Raw genomic sequence first — 27,385 nt, 5'->3', positions numbered from 1 at the left:
TTGTAATATCTTGCTGTTTTACTCTATGTCGCGACAGGAAGGCTAAGTTTGAGAGATAATTCCATAATCTACATTCATCGACGACTCGAAGCCACAATTTTTAAATATCTATCCTGGGAAACTCGAAGTCATGGCGGTTCATAATAGAGAGAGAAAATAATTCATTACGCTAACTCACTTACAATAATGGCTCCAGTCTATTGCGTATTAAATATTTACTATTATAAATTGGGAAAAGGCCTGAATTAAAAACAGTGCTCGGCACACCAGAATCAACAGTCCTTATTAATTCTTTAGTGGTAATTTTCACTTTAAATCACTGCTAACTAATGAGCTATATAATGAGACAGATTGTGATTCTGCATGTAAATAATAGATAGGTAAATGTATAGGTTTTACTACATAAAACGGCCATGAGTTATAAAACTCCACATGCTGTAAAGTTTACTAAATAATTATACCATTCGCCATACTATAAAAATAATTTAATTCATGATTATTTAAAGAAAGAAAGGTTTAATTGGACAATAATCACAAAAAAACCTTAAAATTTATCTTCATACATTAATTCGTTCCTCTTCAACTTGAATCCAAAAGCAATTATAATGTTACACTTCTCCCTGGTAATCCTTTTACACCGAGATGTTTCACTTGAAATAATTTGCCAGCATGAGGCCTTGAATTGGCACAATTTTGTCCAGTTGTTACATAGAGTATATCCAAGTTTGCTCCTCCAAAAGCACAGCCTGTTATCCCAGTTGCTGGTATAAGAATTTTTGACAAAATGGATCCCGTCTCTGGATTGACCACCAGTATCTGTGCAAAAACAATCCGAGAGATCGATCAATCATCAGACGAATGAATCAGCTCTTAGAGAAATCAATCATTCATAACAAAGAGCAATACTCAACTTTCATTTTTATTTCTACTAATTCACATTGAAATAATTACTTTTCTAATCAATCATCATTTTAAAAATATTTCATTTTTGAACATATTCAGATATACCTTAGCTCATGTTTCATAATAACTTGGAATCATGAATTCTGTTCAGTTCACTCCTATCTATACTTAATTATTTATACTTTGTGAAATTCGTTGAATAACTAGCATTATCGTCATTTAATGTAAATTAGTGTATAAGCCAGTAAATATTATAGTATTAACATACATAAATAAAGAAATCTAATCTAATCTAGTTAAATAGAGACTGTTAGGAGTGAGCCTACTTATAAAGGAGTGTCAGGCCTACTATGAATACAAGCTAGTGTTTGATAACAACTAGGCTACAAACTAAAAGATTAGGTCTAACAAATAATTCAAATCAGGGATTGGGGCAGATACATGTTATATTTTTTTAGACATTATAAGTTATTTATTGCGCTGGAAAATCAATTATTAATCACCTGAGATTCCATATTATTGGCAATGTAGAGATTTCCATCAATGTCAATGGTAATTGCATCCAACGATCCAGAAATGTTGTAATCTTCCATTTTGAATACACATTTTCTGTTGGCTGAAAACATCCATGACAATTAGTTATTTCTCTAGATGTCTAGTATATAGAAGGTATATTTACCGTATATTTATTTGAGAAGGATGGTATTCGTAAGTGCAATATCTCAAATGTGCAAGTTTTTCAACTTTTCGTTATTTGTGTTTATCATCTGAAATTACACAACACATTTCAAATAATACCAACATTTTGCCATTCAAATTTAAAAGCTAAAACTCAACTTCCCTAACCTTCACCTTTACCTTCAAAACCTAATTGAAGAAACCTTCCAGGTTATGTTCATACACAAGACAAATTGGTACTCGCAGATCTGAAGCACTCCCATTTGAGAATGATCCATTAGTCATCATACGTTACAAGAGAATTCCATGACTATGGTATATAACCTCATTCCTTGTAATATCAATGTCATTATTATAGTCATTGAGATATTGGTATGTCTCAGCCACAACGCAACAAAATTATTGAATGAAAAAGACTGAGAAATTGTCAAAAAACCACAGATTTATTGATACTTAGAAAGACCGGTTTTGGTTATTACACCATTGTCAATCTCTGATAAACAGTTATCATTGTCAGTTCTGAGTTTATCAGAGATTGACAATGGTGTAGTAACCGAAACCGGTCTTTCCAAGTATCAATAAATCTGTGGTTTTTTGACAATTTCTTAGTCTTTTTCATTCAATATGAATAGTTACCACAATATCAACTTCTCAACTACACAAAAAGCAACAAAATCAAATTGAAAATACTTATTCTATTTAATTTGATTCAATTGCTTACAAATAATCCCAGTTGATGGATCAAAATCAAAAGAGTCAACTCCAAAATTTTGAGGATTGACAAAGTAGAACGTTTTTCCGTCCACACTCCACTCCAAGCCTTGAGTAGAGACAGCCAGTTCATTCCATTTTAAATTTCCATTTTTCTCATCATTTTGCAATAGATTTTCCACTTCCCTTTCCTGTGCTCTCGTTTCAAATTGGTTGCAAGTAGCACCTTTAGATGAATCAGTAATCAGTGGTAATTAGTGTGATTTATAATCAATTTCACATAATTTTGAAATTAAGAGTATAATTTCCAATTTCAATGAAGTTCAAAGAACTTTACTGATGCATCACTCTCAAACGTCATCCACTGTGATACGTAACTATAACTTCTTGCTCAGAGGATAATGCAATATGCATCAAGCTACATATGCCAGTAGGAAATAAAAATGTTTACCAATTTTTTCAATATGATAAGATCTTTTCAACTCCCTGAACTGAAATTCTCCATTTCCTCTTAGTGAATTCCCAATTTTTGTTTTAGGAAGTTATGTATCGAATAGATTGAAGAAATACCGTATATATTTCAGTGTAGCCTATTATATTTTCAAATAAATCTGTATTAATTGAAGCATCAAGCTGATCAAGTGTTGTTTCAGACTACCATACAGATATTTTGAAGCTGAAGCTTTTCCTTTTAACTTATATAGTGATGCTGGATTAGCAAGAAGATTTATAATACTAGAAGCTATTCATTTAGTGAAACTAAATTTTTCAACTGAAAAAAGCACAGCGCTTATATAATTCAAATGATTAAATACGGAAACTACTTGCCCCCTCAACTTCTAAAAAATTATAACTTTCCAAAAAATATCGACAAAGGAATCAATGATGTTCTTAAGGATCCAATTATTTTCAAAGTGGGTTCGAAATCCAAACACCGGAAACTAAAAGGAATGGTTACATTATTTGCTCAAATCTACACTCTTATGTGAACTCCGAACCACTGACCCGACCACAAGCGTCCTTGAGGATCGACTTTGCCCACACTGAGTCTCTTGGCTTGCAGTTCCGAGTCGCAGTCAGCTATGAAGCAGGGCTCAGATGTGCGCTTACTCACTCCATCCCATGTTACAACGGCTAGCTGGTTCCTTATGATCACCAAGAAAGCGTCTTTCTGACTGGTCTCTGGTATTAGCATAGTTGGGGTGTGGGTACCTGAGAAACAATAAAGTTATTGTTCAATGAGACGCATCAAAATCACTGAAATTACAAAATTAGATTAGCTCCGTGGAACATATTCTAATCTAAGCGATCATGTCTGCTGAACCTCTGTTTACGGAGGTAGTGGCTGAACAGACGATGGATTATCAACAGGTTATCCTTTAAAAATATCAAAAAATTGGCTTTGAATTATTTTCCCAAATATTGTTTTTTTTGGAATTGATAAGGCATTCCGATCTTGTGCTTACTCTCTTTTGACATTTTATGACCCTATGAGGATTCAAATAGGATAATAGACGTAAATCTCGTATTTGAATTGAGGGAAGAGGGAAAATAAGAGATGCTTTCAAACTATAAATAATCAATAACAAACTATTTACCATATCAAGGATAAATACTGAAGAACATTCTACACTCATTAATATTTCACATAGTTGAGTATGGAAATGTTTTCTCAATCCTAAAAGATAATAAAGGATTATCATAGACAATAATCACAATCTGTAATTATGATGACAATGATAACAATAATTATGACAATCTGTGATAATAGTCCCATTGCACAGTGACAATCCATTATAGATGCAATTTTTGTTGGCCTAACCCTGTAGGAAAAGTCCATAAACAATTTTATTAATTATTATGTCTTTTATTAATATTTAGTGTATGTTTAATTTCTTGGATGGCTATTTTTCAAGCAAGCTGTTGAATGCAATGCTGTTTATGCTTCAAGCAAGCTATTCATTTCAATGAAAGCCAATTTCAAATTGATAATTTCTATTACTCTTTTTTTCTTTCACAATACCCACCATTTCCCACAATAGCAAAACAGCATTTACTGGTAGAGGGTGAATAGCTACAGAACAAGGGTGTGGCAGCTTGTGTTGCTACAAAGTATAACACCTGTTTATTGACATGCCAGTGTGGTGCTGAGGCTAATGTAAACGCAGTAGTTACTGGCTCTGCTCTGATAGACTCCTCTCTGAAAAGAGGGAAGCAAACCTATTCAAATCATTTTAATAATCATTTATCCTGACAAAAAAGCATAACAAGTTGATTGAGATGAACATTATAGACAACTGCAATAAGCCTGAATGTGTAATGAAAGAGATTTTGCAATATTACTAACACAATATTATATAATACAAAATAAAAGGTACTGCTTGCTAAATTTCCGGTACTGTGCAGGAAAAATTCGCTTATTATATAATGTCCAATTGAAAAAGAGGGGTTAGTTCTTATATCTAGAAACACTAATTAACATACTCTATGATAATATAATTATATTCCACATCATTCATTCATGCAATTTATCGGGTTAGATACATTATTATCATGTCTTATTGAACAACGAGAGATTGTGGAAATAATGGACTACTTCAGACATACGTTTAAATTTATTATCAATTACAGATGTCTTACAGATTAAGTAATATTATTAGGTGTACCGGTATCAGAAAAGTTTCAACTAAGAATTATTCAATAGATAAATAACTTCCTTGATAACTGAATAATTTTTTCACTTTCTAATATTAATTAATCTAGGGTTCTGGAAGAGGAACAATTCATCAATATAAATTAATAATTCCATCATGTATGGAGAGACTTGGTACCGTCATATTTACTTATTCCAATAAAGTAAATTATTACGTAGTTTATTATCAATTATTATTCAATACTATATAAACAACGCCAAATTACAGCACATAATTTTGATGAAATACAAAAAAATTTCATACTCACACGATAAACTTTCTAGACGACACACCTCTTACTCCAATGTTAGTGATGGCAAATACGCTTCCAGCATGTGGGAACTCAGAGCTGGGGTTGGAGTTGCCAGTAGTCACATAGAGTGTGTCCAAATTGGAGCCTCCAAAAGCACACGACAATATCTCGCTGGCGGGGATACTCAGTGTACGCAACAGCTTGCCTGTTACCGAATCTATCATCAGAATCTGCGAAAATTTGGTAAAAAGTATTAATTGACGTTTATATTTGGGTTCTCTTGCAATAGTTGTAATTACAATTCTTGTCCAACGAAAGGAAGAATTATTTCAGAAATTCAGTAAATTAATTTTATATCCTCATCAAATGATGTATTAAACTCATATAATATAGTATGGTTTTATAAAAAAACGTCCCAATATCATTCTCATCTTCTCATAAGAGTAAGTATATACCCTAACCTGTGAAACTTATTAGATATTTGTGGGATATTGAGAATAAGTCCAGAGTTAAGTGATTGAAATATTTAACTCAGGACAATTCAAAAAGAATCTGAGTTTCTAATAAATTTTAGCTTATATGCTTTATCAACTTGATGAATGGGCAGATGGAAGTGAAACTTATTTCACAAGCATATTAAGAGTACACAGGCATAAACGTAATTTTGATAAGTGAACAACATAGCCTACCTGACTTCCATGGTTATTGCAAACGTAGAGTGTATCATTCATATCAATTGTCATTGAATACAAAATACCTCTCTTCAGTTCAGCCAGCTTATATATTATTTTGCCATTGCCTGTAGAGGAAAATCATTTAATTAAATCAAACTTGAATTGGATTTTTCTAAATCAAATATGAAATCTCTTGAATCCATCAATCAAACGGGAATGTTTAGAAATAACAGAAACGTATTTTAGTAGCCTACTATACTAAAGACCACTATGAATCAGAGTATATTCATCACAGATGAATCACAGTAGCCTATATGGAAGAAGACGGTAGGTGTCAAGTGTCACGCGCATGTTTCTGCTAAATTTCCTGTGTATCTGACGTCATTTTATATCCAATAATATTTTTTCAACAAATAAGTTTCATAAATTGTCAATAGGTGTTAAAAACATCGGTTGGTGGCGATGACGCAATCTAGCGGGCTGGCTACTGCGCATACATAGAGGTGCGTACAGACTTTCGCTCTGCTCCGCAATCGAACGTCACTCGAGCAGATCGATTGATGATCGACCGGGGAGCAAGAGTGGAACGCGAGAAGAGCTAACATCTCCCGTAACGTTCATGATCGGTGCGAGTGAGGAGCGATGGCGGAACGAGGGCGGAGCGTGTTGGAGGCGCGTATATCTGTACGCACCTTCACGTGACACCTACCGTTTTCATCTAAATACCGAGGGATAATTCACATTATATGAATGTTGAAATATTGAGAATAGTCTATGCCAACATAGGCCATATAAGTCAGAAGATCCTTATCATGATAAAGTGTACAGTTGCTATATTTCAATAACTTTTTCATTTTCGTTTTTCATTTATTTATCATCACATTACATCAATTTTTGAGTAACACTCATTTGACTGGTGACATGTCAATACTAGAACAAAATTATATTTAAAAGACTTAGCTCTAAGATCTTGAAAGTAAAATAAATAAATACACTCCATGATGTATCTCATCAAATTCGCATGGAAATTAAAGTCACAAAAAGTTAAGTTAGACTCTACAGCCCCTTTTCACAAATTAAAATTCGGCAGCAGAGTATAGGGCTTTCTCTACTAGAATTTCTGTGACTGTTAGTTTGAATTTCTTTATTGAATCTAGATTTTTGATGGCTGCAGGTAATTTATAAAAATAACGTTATCCAGAGTAGAATGGAGTTTTTTTCTAGAGCTGTGTGCCTATGTACTCAAATGATGTATTCAAATTCATCTAAACTTAAATTGTGGTAACAGCTCCAGACAATGAATTCACAACTTCAGATAAGCTAAATTTACCCATTGCTTTTATCCTGGATGAAAATTTAAAAGTTTGGTACACCTCAAAAGGTTGAGGTATAGGCTAATTCATGACTGTTTACTCACTAACACTGCTATTTCTCTCATCATAATCATAGCATTCGACCCTCGATTTAATGGTGTCGACCAGAAATAGTCGCTTATGGTCGCTGCTCCATTCGAGGCCACTCACTTTGGCCACGGCTGTGAATTTCTCCACTACTCTCAACCGATCCAAGCAATAAAGACTGCCCTCCCTCCCACTTCTTAACAGCAGATCTGAACATTCTGTGCTTGTAGTTCCTGAAATTCAGCGGGAAATAGAATGGAATTTGAATGATTTTGGAACACAACTTTCAAAGTTATACAGCATTAGAAATGTCTAGCTAGGCCTATAATATAATAATATATTTTTGCGGCTTTCTACACTAATAAAACACTTGATTTATACTGATTAGCTATTACTTATTACACTATAACACACGGGAGTAAAACTACACACAACTATAGACTTATAAGCTACCTAATAAACTATATAGAAATATCACAAGCGTTTGTCAAGTCACTAAATTATTATAAATAACTATATAAAAATAACTGTCACAAAGAATAATAACTGTATAAACAACTAAAAAAGTCTATATCACTTCTGCCACGATTAGAAGTAGCGATCGATTCGATTCTAGTTTCTCAACTGACTGCTGAGTGAAATACGCGCCATTCTATATAGGCCAACCGAAGTCTCGAGAAGTAACTGGAAGTGGCGAACGCGTCCGACCAATCACAGCGCACGCAAGACTGCCAGAAACTTCCAGACTGCGTTTTTCATTGGTCGACAACTCCGTGCGCCGAACCCGAACGCGCTGGAAGAATCTAGAAACCCCCTACTAGATTCTAGAATCTAGAAACCCCCAGGTCTGGTGTCAGAATTTTCAAGTCGCAACTGATCAATTTACAAATAATATTGCAATTTCATCTTTATCTGAATCTTCAATGGAGAATGATATATATCTTTAATTTCCTATTTTTATCTTTATAAACGAAATAGCCATCTAATCCTAGGTAGAAATTAAATCTGTTAAAATTGTAGAACTCTCACCAGCCCAAAGTCTGCCCCTCGAATCAACTTTTCCAGTATTGAACCTGATGCCCATTTTCCGATCGACAAAAACTGATTTGTCAGGTGCAGAGGTCTCAGCACTCTTCCCATCCCAATGCACTGTGCACAATTCGTTGTTCAAACCCAGCAAGAATCTATTTTTCAGCCCTTTCAGAGGAATTATTATGTTTGTGTTTGATTTTTCGGCTGCAAAAATCAAGTCATTGATTAACATGAAGCCATCAATGATTAGAGTTATTGACCATCGTCATAATGCATTCATTATTGAAAACAGAAATTAAGTCAAAAAATTAATAAAGTATATTCGTAAATAATTATAATTTTTTGGTCTCAACTGTATGATTTATAATGAGTGATAGGATGATTGCATGTGTACTTTTATATTGTTGGCTCCATAATAAAAACTGAAATGCTTATGAACAGATAGTTGACACAAAATTGTTTTCATCAATTTAATATGGGAGAATGTAATTTTTATTTATTCAATCAAGTAACCTATAAAGTGGAGTTTAGATAAATTATGTATTTGGTTGATGCATTGAATGATTCACGATGCTAATTTTATTTCTATATTATTTAATTAATGCTAGAAGGTACTGTAGGCTAAAACAAGCATTGATCTGTTCCTCTTCAAATACAGTACCGTATTGATTAGCAATCATTTATGAAAATTTTATATACTGTAGCGTACATCTACGTTTTGAACCAATTTTCATGAAATCAATTATTTCATAATATATCAATAACAGTGATATCTTCAAATGCTGAAATGATGCAATTGTAAATTTCTTGGCTTACTTAAGGATTTGAATGCCGGTACTTTGAATCGCTTACTAAAGCAGGTACTCTGAGGTGACTTTATAACCTTTATGTTGTTTGTTGTATGTTCCGATTTGTTGGAAAAAATTAATTATTATAAAATAATGTTACTATGGGATGATAATTCAATATATAGAATACCTCCAACAACCTGAGCTGTTACATATCGATCAGTGGCGGGATTGTAACTGTGTATAGTTCCTTGGGATGAATCACAAAAGTAAAGAAGCTGCTCATCCTCATCCCAAAAAGCTCCTTTTCCGTATGTCAATGCAGGAGTGACAGGCTCTGTTCTCAAAGAGTTCTCCCTTGTAGAACACACAATTTTAATTAAATCAACATTGGATTTGAACAATATTCAGATGTATTTTCGTATATTCGTAATCAAGCTTCTAATACGATAAATTATAACACAGAATAATAAACTGCAATGATATGAATCTTGAATCAAAGTAAATCAAGCACTCGATGTGGATACTAATAAAATGAATATCACGCCTTAACTGAAAACAAGAAGGCCTATTATAAATCCAGTCATATATTGTCCAATTAATTGAAACAGTTCCAATCATTTTTATTATTATTGTAACATACATCTGAATCCAATCAGTCTTTAAATGAATTACAGCCTAGAATTTTCAAAATATTGTTTTCTATGTGGCAATTACGCAAGTGCAAAATTATAACCATGTCATAAAAGAATAAACTCAGGTCTATAGACAGATCTATTGATTCAAGCAAAATTATTTTGTATATTATCAATACTCACTTGTGTAATGCTACACATTGGATATGCATTATAAATAGATGCGGAGAACATCAATTAAATTTTTATACAGAAAAAATCTGCATAATTCAGTCTCATAGGCCGAAAGTAATCCTACAATTTATTGATAAGCATTACCCACAAAAGTTGTGAAAAGTATTCGTTCTCAGGCATTTTTTTCTATACATGAATAATTATAATCCAATAAAAATCATGAATAAAAGTATTGAAAAAAAGTTTACAAAGCTCACATCAAAAAACATGTGGGCGGGTATCCCCTTGCACCAATATTCGTGACTTGATACAGACTTGCAGTTTGGTTTGATTGAGAGCGGCCAGTGAGTACGAACAAAGTTTCCATATTGGGGCCTCCAAAAGTACAATCTATGACTTCACTTGACGGAATTTTGATTGTTCTGAATAATTGTCCAGTGGTTGAGTTGATCACTAGTACCTGTGAAATGGTATCATATTAGCAGTTGCTATCAATATATTACACTGCACCACCTATTCAGACTCAAGAATCAAAAATAGTGCAACAAATAATAAGAATAAAGAATCTCAAGGCGTAAAAAAATTCGTAAAGAATCTCACATATCAAACGTTATTCAATTTTTTATTAATTTACTCTTACGAATCGAAACATAAATTACTGATTAAACTTATTATTTTCTATGTGGCAATTACGCAAGTGCAAAATTATAACCATGTCATAAAAGAATAAACTCTATTTAGATTCAGGTATAGGTCTATAGACAGATCTATTGATTCAAGCAAAATTATTTTGTATATTATCAATACTCACTTGTGTAATGCTACACATTGGATATGCATTATAAATAGATGCGGAGAATATCAATTAAATTTTTATACAGAAAAAAATCTGCATAATTCAGTCTCATAGGCCGAAAGTAATCCTACAATTTATTGATAAGCATTACCCACAAAAGTTGTGAAAAGTATTCGTTCTCAGGCATTTTTTTCTATACATGAATAATTATAATCCAATAAAAATCATGAATAAAAGTATTGAAAAAAAAGTTTACAAAGCTCACATCAAAAAACATGTGGGTGGGTATCCCCTTGCACCAATATTCGTGACTTGATACAGACTTGCAGTTTGGTTTGATTGAGAGCGGCCAGTGAGTACGAACAAAGTTTCCATATTGGGGCCTCCAAAAGTACAATCTATGACTTCACTTGACGGAATTTTGATTGTTCTGAATAATTGTCCAGTAGTTGAGTTGATCACTAGTACCTGTGAAATGGTATCATATTAGCAGTTGCTATCAATATATTACACTGCACCACCTATTCAGACTCAAGAATCAAAAATAGTGCAACAAATAATAAGAATAAAGAATCTCAAGGCGTAAAAAAATCTCACATATCAAACGTTATTCAATTTTTTATTAATTTACTCTTACGAATCGAAACATAAATTACTGATTAAACTTATTATTTTCTAGTAGGTAGACTAAAAAAATCAAAGCGGAGAATTTTAGTCGGACGTGAAGAGAATATTATCCACGGAATTCAATATCAATGGGAACTCAATGAAATATATTATAATAATTATTATCAAGAATCCCATGGAAAAACTCATGGGATCACATATAGTGGATATAAGTGTGCATCTACTATAGCCTGTAATGAATTTCTGAATAGTTTTAGAATATAAAATTCATTCTCAAATTCTATTTTCTACAACATTCATATTTACATCTATCAACATATTTATCTTCGAACTATATTTCATTTAGGGGAGAAGTGGGAGGCATGAGACATTTTTCATGTTTTATGTCATAAATTATTCTTAATTGAAAAATTCAACTGTTTATCCATCAGATCCACTCCAGTCAACCATTGAGTATCATTTGTGCATTTCCTGTCCGTTATAGAACTGTTATATTATTTTCATTCAATATTTACCATTCTGATGGGTTTTATCTCAATAATGCTCCTTTCGTAGGGGAGGATTGAGACAGATGAAAGGAGGTTTGAGACACTAAATTGAAATTACAGGAAACTCTATTTCTTCCAAAACTGAGATATCAGTTTAAAAACACTAAACCACCGATATTATTATCAATATCGCACAGCTATTAATATTATATAAACCTAGTCCTCCGTAAAAAAAAACTATAGACATTGGTAGCCCAATGGTCCATTAGTAGCAATGGCCCATTGGTCAATTGCTCCCTAAACATTAATTGTCATTTCGAAGAAACCAGAAATCAATTCCATCATAATCAAACAATTAAAACAGCTCAATATATCTCCAAGCTGGTATCAATGAGCAGCGAACCCCCATTTGAATTATCGGTGATACAGCACTGTTTCAACCTCCTTTTGTCTCAAGCCTCCCACTTCTTCCCTATAATATGTTTATAAATAACATAATAATAAACAGAGCTAGAGTAAATATAAACTACTAGACAATGTAAAAGCGAAATAATTCAATTTTATTGATTTGTTTGTTCAGCAGTTTTATTTCAAGTACAGTGGACCTAGAAGCTATCATATTTATTAAAAATCAGTAGTAAAATTTGTTACCTGGCCTCCAAAGTAGTTAGCAGCATACAGCATTTCATTAGTATCCTTCGTTAATCCACCAATAAAGCCATGCATTTTAAGGTCCGATAGACAGAATAATTCTCTAGCGCTAGCTTAAATAATTCAATGGGAAACATAAATTTGAGAATTTATATAATATCACATATGGTAGGATTGGGAAAAATAAAAAGAGTAACACACTAATTTAAAATGAATAACAGAATGTATGAGTTAGCACAGAAATAGGGTACTGTACATGATTATTACAAAAATATAAAATTCATCATTAGATTCTATTCCCTACAACATTTATATTTACATCCATCAACATTCATGTAACTTTGATTTATATTCCATAAAAAATAAAAAATAGATATCTTCTCATTTTCAGGTTTCATGATAAGCTACTAATGTAAAAACATTATTCTCAGGTGGAGAAGAGCTAAGGTGGAATCATTTAATCATTCAATCAGCTAAGTTAATCATTTTGAAAAATAATATCTGAAATCTGAGTACCAGTACCTATTTTGATTGTTGTATGAAATTATTAATATTGATAAGTCATTATTTCTAGTGAGATTCCATTAATTATAATGAGGTAGTACCGTAAACGTTGGTACTAAAACTTTGGATTCAAATACACTGATGAAAATAAAAACAGCAATAATTCAGTGCAATAGAATAATAAATATTGTTCTCAGATAATACTATTTGTCACTCACATAACTCTCCAGTATCTTCGTTGTAATCACAAACTGCAATTGTAAATTGCAAAGAGTCCACGAAGAAGAATTTTCTGCCATCTTCACTCCATACAAAGCCAGCAGGCATTGAGAGGTCTACAATTTTCCTCACCACTTGATGACCTTTCTGTACATAGTAAATTTGTCCATTGTTTTGGGTAATATCATCTTTTAAATTATCTGGATGCATTCCTGTTGTACCTGTCACAAAATTTTAACAATTCGTCCATAATCTTGAAATTGGATAGATAATGAGATAGATCTTGATAGGTTTAAATCTTACTCAGATGAATATTATTTTGAACACCGTATCATCAACTAACTTTATTCAATTTTTTTTTTTTTTTTTAAGATTACGTCCTAAAGACTCCAGTCATGGAGTATAAGACAAGTCATGTTATTACATAATAATTCTAACACTAAGTAGTTCAACCTAGTTTAGGTTTGAAAGGAATTCTTGTACACTATAAAAAGCTCTATCAACTAAATATTTTTTAATTTGTTTTTTGAAAATCTTCAAATCATCATTACTTTTCAAGATTTGAGGTAGCTTGTTATAAAATTTCCTACCAATATAATCTGGTTTTTGTTCAAATAACCTACTATTGTGACCCATTATATGATAATCTGCTCTGTTTCGCGTATTATACTTATGAACATCTGAATTCTGGATCACACCACTCGTTTTCACATGCATTACAACTTCATATACATACAAAGATGGCACAGTTAATAGACCAAGCTTTTTAAATAAAGGCCTACAAGAGTCTAACCTATTCACTTTCTCTATACATCTGAGTGCCTTCTTTTGAATCTTAAACACCCTGTCCATATTTTGTTGAGATGAATTACCCCATACTAAAATAGCATACCTAATATGAGATAGTATAAGTCCATGGTAAGCAGTTAACAGTAGTTTTTTATCATTCAGCCTAGCAAGCTGCCGCAGGACAAATACCCCAGATGATATCTTATTACATATCCTCTCAATGTAAGGATGCCATGTTAATTTCCTGTCCAATAAAATTCCCAAGAATGCTACTTTCTCTTCTTGGTCTAATTCATTTTCCTCTACAAACACATTTATTTCTCTATCCTCTACTGAATTATATTTACTTTTGAATTGTAGGAATTGACATTTCTTACTATTTATTGTTAATTGCCTTTGCTTCAAGAATTGGACAATTGACTGTACTCCAGTAAAAGCATTTATTTCTAGACTATCTAATAAATAATTGTTAAAGATAAGCGATAATTGTTAAATAATATTGTCAAAGATACTAATGGGTCTATAATTTTCAACTCTTTCAGAATCACCGCTCTTGAAAATTGGCAAAATTTTTCCTTGTTTCAGATCATCAGGGAAAATACCCTGCTCTAGTGAAGTATTAAGGAGATGCAATAAAGGGTCCAGTAATTCATTTTCACATTCTTTTAAAATTTTGCTTGAGACCCCATCCAATCCTACTGTTTTTTTGTTATTCAAATTTTTTTATTATTCTTGACAACTCGTCTCTTGATAATGGATGAAATTTAAATACCTTTTCAATTGGCTCAGCATTTAATGTAGTTGTATTACAAGTATTAGTGTTCAGTGACTTTTGGAGATTATATGCAACCTGTTGATAATACTTATTGAAAAAGTTACAAATGTCTATACTATCATCCATATAATTTCCATGTTCATCGATTATCCTAGGGACATTAGTAACTGTATCTTTTTGAGCTGCTCTCCTATTTCTATTAATTACCTCCCAAACAGCAGAGTTAAAATTGGTACTAGTTGTTAATATTTCAGCTGTTCTCTTACACTTAGCTTTCCTCACTTCTTTTGCATAGTTTTTCTTTAGACATTTGTATTTGACTTCACTCGGAACATCCCTCACTAATTTAAATTCCTCATAAGCTTCCCTAACAATATTTCTTTGAGTAAGAATATCTTCAGTTATCCATTCATCTACTTTGTTCAATTTACTTTTTACTTTGACTTTTTTTATTGGACAGCATACACTAATGTGAAATCTTAGAGTATCAATGAATTGCTTATATTTGTAATTTAGGTTACAACTGTTATAAACACTACTCCAATTTTCTTGAAGCAGTTCCTGCTTCAGGAATTTTTGATTCCAAAAATTCCTGAAAATTTGATTCCAAATTGTTGCATTGGAAATCATACAACATTACAATTTTATCTCATCGATCATCCTTTCATATAATATGTCCAATAATCTCAATGATTATAAATTATTATCGATTATTCATACTAATACAGTTTCGATTGATTCATTCATAGAACGATGACATTCATGAAATACATAGTACTGCGTTGTTAATGGAACAGCATAAAACACAAACACGATAAAAAATAAATTTAAACCTCATGAAAATGTTTGATAGAGAAATATCAGACTCAAATAAAAGCTGAATTGTGACTTGAATAGGCTATATAACTGAATATTAATTGTGACCTATACTCTGTTCAAACAGGCATGAGCTCTGAAGGATCAGGCCAACCCTCCTGCTACTCGCTCACACAAGTGCAGTCTCCTTTTGTGTGTGTTAGTAAAGGGGCGGTCTGCCAACCTGTATACTACGTGTAGTATACATAGTATCAATTGCGCAGGTAGGCCGGGCGTGTGTGCCTGCGCGTGAGGGATCGAGGGTCGGCTTAATCTTTCAAGGCTCATGGCAGTTTGGACAGACTATAGATGTATATGAAACTTTGTCATATACGGTATATTATATTCAATCGAATCAATGAATACGGTAGCTTTACGCTTCATCGCGTAGGCCCTGGTTGAAATAATACAGTATGAACAGATGCAATAAATGATTGAAGTTCATATATTATGATTAATTTTTTAGCCCAGCATATTAAAACATATAGAAAATTGAATTGTGAAAAATTTACCAGCCCACAAGTTTCCTCTCTGATCTACATTGCCAGAGCATATCCAATTTTTCGCTCCATTATTAAATGCTTCATAGTTTGACAAGTTAATCAGAATGACAGGTGTTGATATCTGTGAACTCTCGCTATCCCATTTTGCAATCAACAAATCCATTGCTCTGGAAATGACAAACATGTCTTTTTGTCCGGCTATTGGTACAATCAACCCTGTAAATTCACTTCCTATGAAGAAACACATTATATTTCTCATTAATAAGAAATAAGTGTAGCTAATTATCACGTTCAAATAACAATAATATTATGTTGCATTTTCTACTTATGTTTCTTTCTAAATAGAATCAATAATTAATTTATTGGAATGCGATCTAAAAAAAATATTATCGATTTTGTGAATGAATATTGAACGAATAATATTGGATAATTTTTAAAAAATCATAATTGTTACTTTATTTGGACGAATAGTGAACAAAAATAATAATTATAAGAAACATGGAAGAAAGAAATAATTACAAAAAATAAAAATTGCATTGTTTATTTTAGCCTATTTGCATTGAATGTGCGATTTTCGCTTCCATTTTTTATCAATTAGTACTCAAAAGTATCGAATATTTTCTAGCATTTTCAAGTAAGAATAAGCCCATATCAAACATCTTAACGGTCTTCGATAGAGTGTACAACTCTTATTCTATATATCAAATGAAAAAGACTAAGGAATTATCAAAAAACCACAAATTTATTGATACTTAGAAAGACCGGTTTCGGTTATTACACCATTGTCAATCTATGATGGAAATATTGCTTATTTTATATATGTTTAATCTTTGATATCCAATATATTATTTAGAAAGTTATTCATTCCAAGCCGGTCGGTCTCATTCTTCCATGATGATGCATGATACTTTTAACAAAAACATTGAAAATACTATAAACACCTCAATAAATTATCACACCAATAAATGAAAGAAATAATTGCTTCAAACATCTACAAATTCTATTATAGAAGAAGGCTCGTTTCATTCAATAAATAATTATGTTATATAACAGGTACATCCACTCTAATAATATTATAAATAGAACCAGGCTCTCATTTGACAATATATTGTGTATTGATAAAAAAACATAATACACATTTCCAAGACGTAGGAGAATCTAACAACTTTAGAAAAAGATCATCAAGATGAATGATTATTGATTTCCTCGTAGAAATAAAATTGTGACTATTAGTCTTATAGTTTGTTCTGATTCATTCTAATATGTTTGCTCATTCATCCCCCGGGTTAATAAATTAAAATGAATTACCTAATTATTAAGAAAACAAAGAATGCTATATAAGAAGCTGGAAGCTGTAAGAAAAGAGGGAGGCCGAGGGTTCTATGGATGCAGGATGTGGAGAGAGACTTGAGAGCGATGGGAGTGAGAGGTTGGAGGCGAAAGGCAGCAGACAGAGACGCTTGGAGGCAGATTGTGGAGGAGGCCAAAGCCCACATCGAGCTGTAGCGCCAGGATAAGTAAGTATTAAGAAAACATATTAAATCAAAAAATTCTTATTCATATTAAGGAGAAATAAAAGAAATGTTATCAGTTCCACTTAATTAATTTTAACCATTTATTTGAGCCACTCTATTTGACTCAAATAATTGATTATGTCGAACTGAAAACATTTATTTTATTTCACCTCACATACGGTATTAAAAAACGTTTTCTTTTAAATTGATAATCAATTCATCACAGTCAACATCTCAGTGTCACTATCAGAGAAAGGAATGAGAAATGCATAGCCAGTCCAGTACCTGATCCACCATTTCCAATAGTGGCCGAAGTCATTGTTCCACTGAGAGGACAAAAATTGTGAATAGTTCCTTTCGCAGAGTCGGCAAACTGCAGAGATCTATTATTCTCATTCCAACGGATACCTCTTGGCTGGCTGAGTCCTCCCACTAAATGTTCTACTTTCAATGAAGCGTCCCTAGAAATAGAAAAAACTGAAGTTCCATCTTTAAAATTACGAACTCACAATTTAAAAAGTTGTTATTCCAGTATCAATATCAATTGATTCTAATACAATTGGTTAATTTTAAAAACTCTTCTTTATATTTTTATCACAAATTGGCAAAGAAAATTAAGAATAATGGATTTTAATATCCTTGAATCTGGAGATTGCAAATGCACTACAATTCTAGAAACTCATCTCATATCCTAAAAAATCGGTACAATAATAGGCTAGATACTATTTATGGGTAATTTTTTTAAATAATTGGAATTCAATTATCGGTATGCTAGTCCTAACTAGGACAAGTCAATTAAATCATGAATTAGAAAAATACTGATGTTGAATATCAGACCATTGATTAATACATACAGTCATTATATACTTCAGATATTTCATTCGACACTAAAATTTAGATATTTCTTCACTAATGAAAGCTCACCACAAAAGAGCACCTGTAGACGGGTGTCCTTGGCATCCCAGATTGAAAACTTGAAACAGTTTTCCAGAATTTGTCTCAGAATCACTCGTGATAACAAAAAGGATGTCCATATTGATACCTCCAAAAGTACAAGATGAAATACCGTTGTTCGGTATACTGATGCGATTGATCAACTCACAGGTTTCAGGATTGACAACTAGAATCTGATCGAAATAAAAATAGTAATTTATTGTAATGTCGTAACTATAGTATCGTAATATAGGCTGTAGCTCTCTTCACATAATAATTTATAATTATATGGGAAATTCCAAATATAATTAATAATGATAACATATTCAGTAAACTAGTCCGGAATAAAATTATTGTAAAGGCAAAAAAAAAATGTTAATGGGGCGACAATAACATGATATCCATTTTGATAACTCTATTCTCATAGTACTATAATTATTCTACTGTGATTCAATAATATTATAGTATACCTCACCTGTCCAACTGTACAAACAGCAACATACAATTTGTCATTCGTATCAATTGTCAGAGAACTCATTCTACCAACATTTTCAGAGTCAGTCAAATTGAAAACATTTCGACAGGTAAATGATGCTAAAAATAAAACACAAATTAATCATGCATATCTTTGTCATATTGTATTTTTTTTTAGAGAATGGTTAATCTATCTGAATAATATACTGTCAGGGGTACCCAATGAGACGTACCCCCTCCTCCTAAAAATCCTAAATTCATCATACTAGATGACCCCTCCATTTTTGAAGACCCCCTCCGCAGTCAGCGTCTTTGCCTCTACCCTGTGGGGCATTAGGCCTAGGATTGATTTGGAAAATCAATCACTTATGCATATTAATTTTGCTATACGCCAAGTAATGATGTATATATTCAAATCATATCAAATCAATGTATCTTATTCTCTTTTAAAACAAACTATACGCCTGTTAATTGATTAATGAATAATCAATATTGTTTGTTATTCAATATTGATCAATGACTAATGCTCTTGTCATGAATAAATTGCCGTTATGTGTACTTGGATACTTGCAACGAGAATTTTGGAACTGCGAGGTTTTCACATTGATTAAATTTCAAATAACGATCAAAGTGCTTCAAGATGAAACTGTTTTAGAACATTGTAAATTAATGTGGAGATTCTTCACGATAGAATTTATGAGAAGCTCTTGTTTCTGAGACAACACTATACATTGAAAAAGCATCCACTTTGATCGTTCCCACCACAAAAATACAATAGAAGAAGTGAATCATTCTAATATTCTCCATAATATTTTTTAGTCCTGCTGTGTGCTCTTTACTTATGTTGATCACTCACTATTCAGGACTTTTCTATGATTAAAATGCAGTTTCAACCAAAACTCTGGTATACACTTCCAATCAGTGTATATATGAGATAGATAACTCAATCTAGATAGCTTCCCCCACAAATGAGGTGAACTCGCAATAAGAGGTCGTCAGTCGCTACTTCAAACATCACTGACCTTCTCTGGAATTTCCCCAAAAATTGTTTTTTCACCACCCTTACATCAAAAACCAGCAAGAATTTCCAAGACACAAGGAATGAGATACTACTGTATTTATTCAAATACTAATGATTATAACTAAAATCGCAATTTGCTATCGATTTCGATTTTTTTAAATTATGATAATTGTAACCCATCAATACAGAAGATGAAAATGGAATTTTACCAATAAGTCCAGTCCTAGGATTCAAATCAAATGCTTCAACATTTTGTTTGGTGGAATCAATGAAGTACATGACCATTCCATCAGCACTCCATTCGAAGTCACTGGGCAAGCCAACATTTTCCAACTGCTTAGTGATTTCTTTGCAGTTATTACTTATTTGATAAACATTTCCTAGATTATTTGCTGTATCTGAATTGTTGGTTGTGAGAGATTTTGGAGCTGTGCCTAGAAACGTATAAAATACGTAGAGCTTTTTGAATTATATGTTTGTAATCGATGAATAGTCATGATAATTAACAATAAAGATATAAGTATATCTCCTTAAATCTGAATGTGCAAAGATTGTAGAAAATTTATGTTGAAAAAAAAATTTTTTTAAATACGGTACCTAAGTTTAAAGTATGCACTCAATTTATTGCAATTTAAACTGTGATTTCTAACATATTTCCTCGGATTGGATAAAACAATTTGAAAATTATCATAATAATTAATTTATGATATTTCCATCTCAATGAACTCGAAAAGATACATGTTTGTATATCAACAAACACCTATACAATATTGGAATGCAACATATACAAAATAGGTACGGCATATACAACAATATTGGGAATTGGGAATCATGTTTATTTCTATTACTAGCTGGCCCGGCAAACTTCGTACCGCCGAATAGTAAATGCATCTGATGACAAACTTTAGCTGGATGCACACCTGAGGAGGCGTGATGCGGCATTTTGCATCCAGGTGCTTGTTGCTTATTGGTTTGAATGGAAGCACTCACACACACTTTAGTCCGGGCGAAAATGTCATTCCGTGGTCATTTTTGAGTAACAGACGTGGAAAATGTCTCAATTTCTTCGTTTGGTCTAGCATAATAAGGACCGTGATGATGATGAGTCGAAATCACAGGCAAACACCTCGGAAACAAGATGGCCGCCAAAATTTTCAGGGTTTTGCTATATCGCTTGTATTTCAATAACCGTTCAAGATATGCAACCGTTCTTTTAGACGAAAATAATTTCAAAATCTTCCTCTACAATTTTTATTTCAAAAAATTTCATGAGGATATCGAATCAATTCAGCCATCTGGAAGCTCCAAAATAATCATACTATAATATCCGAAACATTTATCCAATTTCACCAACTTTTACTATGGTGAATATAGCTTCAAACTCTTGAGTAGTCATGAAAGAATCGATTTTATAGCTCTAGCTTGTCACCTTATGCTTATGGAAAAACGCACCAGAAATCATGCAGGGTTTTATTTGGAGGGCGCTGGAGAACTAATTTTTTGACATGCAGCGCATAAAGATATATCGTTCCAAAGTTGAAAAAACGCTTTAAATTTCATGGATTCAAAATTTCTCTGTATCTCTTGCACAAAGAAAGTTTTAATGGAATGAAATTTGAAGAAATTTAGAAAAAAGTTTGTTTGGGCTTTTGAAGGTTATAACTAAAAAAATATGCGTTTTAGAGGAAAATTTTCTTAAATAAAATTTGTAGAGGAAGATTTTTGAAATATTTTCTTCTGAAAAAACGGATGAATATCTTGAACGGTTATTGAAATACAAGCGATATAGCAAAACCCTGAACATTTTGGCGGCCATCTTGTTTCCGAGGTGTGATTTCCACTATCATCATCATGATCCTTATCATGCTAGACCAAACGAATAAATTGAGACATCTTCCACAGCTGTTACTCGAAAATGACCAAGGAGTGCCTTATTCATGACATTTGCGCCCGGACTACTTCGTCAATTGTAGGGGCATTGAAACGTCTTGGGTGTTGTCTGCCAGGTGTCTTATCAGCTCTGATGACAATTTTGTGGTAATCAGATGGCATGCGGTCTAGTGCAGTCTCGAATGGTGCAATCAATTCATTGTGTTGATGGAAAAATATTTGGAGTTGTTCAACGATTGGCCTTTTCACTGAAGTGTTGTGTGCACAATGCTGATTGACTTGTTTTCATGAATCGCCCTTAGAATAAATTTGCAAAAATTTGTAGTCATTATCTGTAATTGGCAATAGGGAACCAGTTCGGTGATAAATTTGTCCCTGAATTTTGAAAGTAGGCATAAATCCATCCTGAACAATTGTTGTTCCCCCAAATGATGTCATTTGAAAGCAATTTTTTATTGCTGGATATTTTTCAAAACATTTTTGGAGTCTTGCTTCATTTCCGGAAACCAATGGATAAAGTGGTTCTGTGGGGGAGTCAATTGAAACAATAATTTGACTTGACCACTGCTGCAACACAATCCGGGTGCTTCATTTATGTGCCTCACAGTACTGACACACAATGCTCATTGTGCCAATAGCAACAATTGACCGTGAACTGTACTTGATTGCCGAGTTATAGTAGAATGAAGCTTGCTGGAAATTGAATGGTATATCTCCTTGCTGCTGATTTTCCCACGCATATTCTGAGTTTACAGCATTTCGAGCTCTAGGACCCAAGTTTGGACGTCGTTCGTACCGCGGCATTATTAGGAATTGAACTTTTGTGGATCAGAAAGAAAATTGAAAAACAGATCGAATAATAATTAGTTTGAATAAGTAACTGAATATATGTGACTAATAACTAATATTATGTAATAAATGTAACTAAATAGTAAACTAAAAATAAATTAATTCTATAAACACCGAAGACAGCAAAATATTATTCGAAACAAAGCTATGTCTTTAGTGCATGTAAGTCTTCAACCTGAGGCCGCACTGCTGGATGGTTACACACAGAACAGTCATTTTGTTTTTAGACGGCGCGTTTAGAATGAAATACATGGGTGTTTATGGAGCAGCATACACTCTTGTCTACCATCTATCGACGGCTGTTGGATGACGCAATGATTATAACTGCTGATTATTTCTGTGTGTGGCCAGCTCACAAATCTTCTCCCATAAGGATAACATGTAAACTTTTAAGGATCGTAGGAAAGAGTCCTGAAGTCGGATTATAAATTTGATAGGCCATAAACCTGGTCCTGAACATAAGGAACGCAACTAAAAAAATAAATAATCAAATTCGGTGCACACATAAAAAAGTTATTGAACGTCAAAATTTGAGGCTCGATTTTTATTTATATAGATGTGTTTATAATTCTCCAATAAATTTGTCTAATGATTGCCTATTGGTTGCACCAATCGGGAAGTTTGAATTTGAAGATTGACGCATTGCAGAGAAAGCTGTTGATTATTGACTACTACCTATCCAAATTGAAGTTGAAATGTGGGCTAATTGATTACAGTAAGGTAGCCTACCTATTTAATTTCAAGTTACAATATTATTGATTACCTGTCCATATTTGTCCATGCTTATCAACTTTTCCAGAAACTATGACATTCTCTCTCTTTTCCACTGCACTTAATATTTCTGGCGCGGAAGTGCTGGATGCACTCAGTCTATCCCATTTCACACTGGCTAAGGAATTCTTCTGTGCAATCAGAAAACTCTCTCTCCGACCAATAATTGGCAACAGCAATGAGCTTCCTTCTCCTTTTTAGTTACGGAAAAAATTAAAAGTTAGAAGATTTGAATCATACATTTTTGAAGATCCTTCGGATAATGAATTCCAAAAGTAATTAAGAGATTTGATGATTTTGCCTGTATATACATAGCCAAATACTTTACCTCTAAGATCCCTTATTATATCCCTTATATGGCAATTATTTATTTATTGATTCAATGATACAAAATTATTATTTGAAATAATAAGCAATTATTGTTTGAAGCACTTATGACCAATGAATAGAAATTATTATATTTATGAACGTGTAGTGGCATCATTCATGCTGTATTAACTGGGGTATTGAATTAATTATCATTTATTGCATATTTGATTAACATGCAAAAATCTCTGTAGGATGATTAATACTAGTGCAAATATTCCTCTCTTCGATCATTTATTAACTCTATCACTCTACTAATAATTATTATAATCATACTCATTCGAGGATGCCTTGTATAATAAAGGGAGGCTGCAGGTCTCAGCTCATAATAGGAAATACCAAAAGTTCCGGTTGCACAAAAGCCGGTTACATTAAAATCGAGATTAATTCCACGAGAGCCAATCAGAGAAGCTTTCTCTTCGAAAAAGACATGAATCGTGAAATTAATCACGAATAAAATTGAACCGGTCTTGTGCAACCGGACCCAAGATATATACAGAGTGATTCATAATTATGGTAAAATATTTTAATACGTGATAGTAGAGGTAAAAATAAGAAAAAAGTTCATATAAACATATATCCCAATGATGCCCAATAACCTTCTTTAATGATCAGTGAACAAATATTTTTTCGCAATAAAAATTGTAGAGAATTTAATTCTGAAAAGAATTATGTAAGCTGTGTAAACTAAATTCAAATAAAAGTTGAATAAAATGTATTCTTATGTAGTACATTACACCATAAAAATTTGCTTTTTTATGAGGAGAGAACTAATAACTCATAGGTTGTAGCTGATTGCAAATAAAACATGGATTTTAATAACAGCTGTTTTAAAACAGCTGATTTATTATGTTTTAAATAAGAAAATATTCAAATGAAATTATCAGCTGAAAATTATTTTCAGAAATACTTTAGCTCACTGTTGAACAAAAAAAAAAAAAAAAAACTGTAAGTTAGGCCTACTGTAACCGCGCTGTGTTTTTGTTTAATCTATTAACCAGTTATTTGTAACCATTCCACTTTGCTTTCGTGTTGAGTGTTACTTTTTTAAAAAATGGCAGGTAATCTTAGACATTATTCATACTCCGAATTAGCTGACATGCATTTAATGTATGGAGTGGGACACTACTGTAATAGTACTGAAGCAAGACGTTTGTATCAAGAGAACTTTCCTAACCGAATATGTCCAAGATCAAGGTTTTTTGCCACTATTCATCAACGTCTGTCTGAAACAGATTCTTTGATATCCAAAGAGCACATTTATGCAGGCAGACCCCGATCTACTATGACTGTTGAGTTAGAAGAACAAGTTCTTAATGAAATTTATGAACATCCAGAGAAGAGCACGAGAGAATTGTCAGTGCAGTTTAATGTCAATCAATCTAATATTTGGAGGATACTAAAAGAGCAACAATTACATCCATACCACCTCCAGGAAGTTCATACTCTATTGCCATGAGACAGTATTCTCCGTGCTGGTATTTGCCGATGGTTTTTAGAAAAACTTGTTAACCCAAACTTTTTAACAACCGTTTTATTTACTGACGAAACATACTTCACAAGAACAGCTATCGTTAACGTCCACAACCAACATATTTGGGCAGCTGAGAATCCTCATGCCATCAATCCTAATCTTTCACAACATCAATTTTCAGTAAACATTTGGGCAGGAATCATAGGAGATCATCTACTTCTGTTTGAGCTTCCTCCCAAGCTTAATGGCATAATCTAACTAGTCTTTTGGTATAAGTTTAATGTCATTTAGATATGCTACTTTCATATAAGAAAAACTTTTCATAAAAAACCGAATATTTTATTTGCAATCAGCTACAACCTATGAGTTATTAGTTCTCTCCTCATAAAACAGAAAATTTTTATGGTGTAATGTACTACATAAGAATACATTTTATTCAACTTTTATTTGAATTTAGTTTACACAGCTCACATAATTCTTTTCAGAATTAAATTCTCTACAATTTTTATTGCGAAAAAATATTTGTTTACTGGTCATTAAAGAAAGTTATTGGGCATCAAACGTAGAAGTCTGTGTATTTTCACTTAAATGTTTTGCATATTTCAACTTTTTTCTCAAAAACTACTCACACTACAGCTTCCAGACTAGTTTTATTCAATTTTTCAGATATTGTTCCATATGAATCCAGCATAAGTTTTTCAAAAACTAGTCCCTAAACAATTCAGCATCGGTGTATTTCACCAGAGGAACTGAATTCCGGGCGAAATCTTTCACCCTGTATAGCTCGCTAATGAAGCGTTTATGGATATATGTTTATATGAACTTTTTTTTTATTTTTACCTCTACTATCACGTATTAAAATATTTTACCATAATTATGAATCACTCTGTATATCGGTACTCAATAGATTCATAAAATTAAATCTATATATTCAGCAGCCAGAGTTCGATTCACATACGCAGAGTTCAATTTGTGCAATCCACATAAGAGTTAGAATTATTGAACCATGTTTATATTAACGCATAGTATAAAACTATTTAATAATATTTTTCAGAACTCATGAATTTTTTGTTGAAGTCGCGGTATTCATATAAATAATGTCAACTATTCTGATCAATGAAAATACTTTTTTGTTGCTGTTATTGAATACTGAATAGCTTCGATAATTCATTATAAAAATCCAATAGTTTCGTACCTTTTGCAATATGCGCTGAACTCAGACTCTTGGTAGATGGCTTATAAGTATGAATTTCGGCTGAAGCAGTATCAACATAGAACAAAGCCTGTTCATTTGCACTCCAACTCAGGCCTCTCACTTCTGTCACAGGTATATCACACACATGCTCTACTATTACATCATTCCTGATTTTTCAAAAGAGAAAGAGCAAAAATAGTAGTATTGGATCAAGACTGTCTCGATCGACTATTTTTTCACTTCGTCTTATTATTTTCTTGTCGGTAAATATTTTTTTTGTGATCCAGTTTTGGATATTCAATTTGGATATTATATATCATCTATACAAAATCAGATATTGTATACCTATAGAATATAAGAGTATCCAAATTTAATATTCAATCATCTATTCCAACAATATTATTTTTACATACTCAAGCAGATGATCTATTCATCTTGCTTGCAGATCTTCTTGCTTTTAATTCAATAAATTAGTAGAAGATTGTTATGGGATATGACTTATAAACAGGTACCCAGGAGTTTAGGCTTGGAGATATGTGCTTAGTTTATACTTCAATAATATATATTTTTTTTTCTTGGCCATACTATTGTAGAATAGCCCTACTGAGCTCCAATAGGCCACTATTCAAATTCATCAACATGCAAAATTGTTCAACGCGTGTTGAAACAGCATATGAATATTTTTTTCTCAATTCAAGATTTTTTCTGACTCTGTCTTAATGGTAGGCTGGATGCAGATAGCTTATTTTT

General features: G+C 32.5%; 1 protein-coding gene across 4 annotated transcripts; it reads right to left on the bottom strand.

The window, feature by feature from the left end:
* Positions 1–129: 129 nt before the first annotated feature.
* Positions 130–26,816, bottom strand: LOC111048704. 4 transcript variants are annotated; one of them, XM_039432797.1, is made up of 20 exons: positions 26,636–26,815; positions 23,593–23,793; positions 20,300–20,524; positions 19,071–19,189; positions 18,587–18,789; positions 17,948–18,123; positions 16,158–16,379; positions 13,226–13,447; positions 12,504–12,616; positions 10,199–10,401; positions 9,323–9,489; positions 8,342–8,548; positions 7,330–7,545; positions 5,928–6,037; positions 5,254–5,468; positions 4,320–4,492; positions 3,298–3,504; positions 2,303–2,518; positions 1,407–1,519; positions 130–816 (listed from the first exon to the last, which is right to left on the bottom strand). In XM_039432797.1, exons 3-20 carry the CDS (start codon positions 20,373–20,375, stop codon positions 601–603), a joined length of 3,174 nt encoding a protein of 1,057 aa, XP_039288731.1. In that variant the 5' UTR covers positions 20,376–20,524; positions 23,593–23,793; positions 26,636–26,815; the 3' UTR covers positions 130–600. The 4 variants fall into 4 exon arrangements, with proteins under 4 accessions (XP_039288731.1, XP_039288734.1, XP_039288733.1 ...); XM_039432798.1 differs by having other exon boundaries at positions 472–816; positions 16,158–16,364; positions 26,636–26,816; XM_039432800.1 differs by lacking the exon at positions 2,303–2,518 and having other exon boundaries at positions 26,636–26,816.
* Positions 26,817–27,385: the final 569 nt, after the last annotated feature.

This window comes from Nilaparvata lugens, chromosome 7, assembly GCF_014356525.2.
Source record: "Nilaparvata lugens isolate BPH chromosome 7, ASM1435652v1, whole genome shotgun sequence".
In the NCBI taxonomy this organism is placed as follows: Eukaryota; Metazoa; Arthropoda; class Insecta; order Hemiptera; family Delphacidae; genus Nilaparvata; species Nilaparvata lugens.
This window is presented reverse-complemented; position numbering and strand designations above follow the sequence as displayed.

Excerpts from the sequence above, each read along its gene's own strand:
- LOC111048704 (XM_039432797.1), bottom strand. The coding sequence starts at position 20,375 with ATGGTCATGTACTTCATTGATTCCACCAAACAAAATGTTGAAGCATTT. Across the intron at positions 18,790-19,070 it reads CTGTTTGTACAGTTGGACAG|ATTCTAGTTGTCAATCCTGA; the intron begins GTGAGGTATACT and ends TATTTCGATCAG. Across the intron at positions 5,469-5,927 it reads GCAATAACCATGGAAGTCAG|ATTCTGATGATAGATTCGGT; the intron begins GTAGGCTATGTT and ends AAATTTTCGCAG.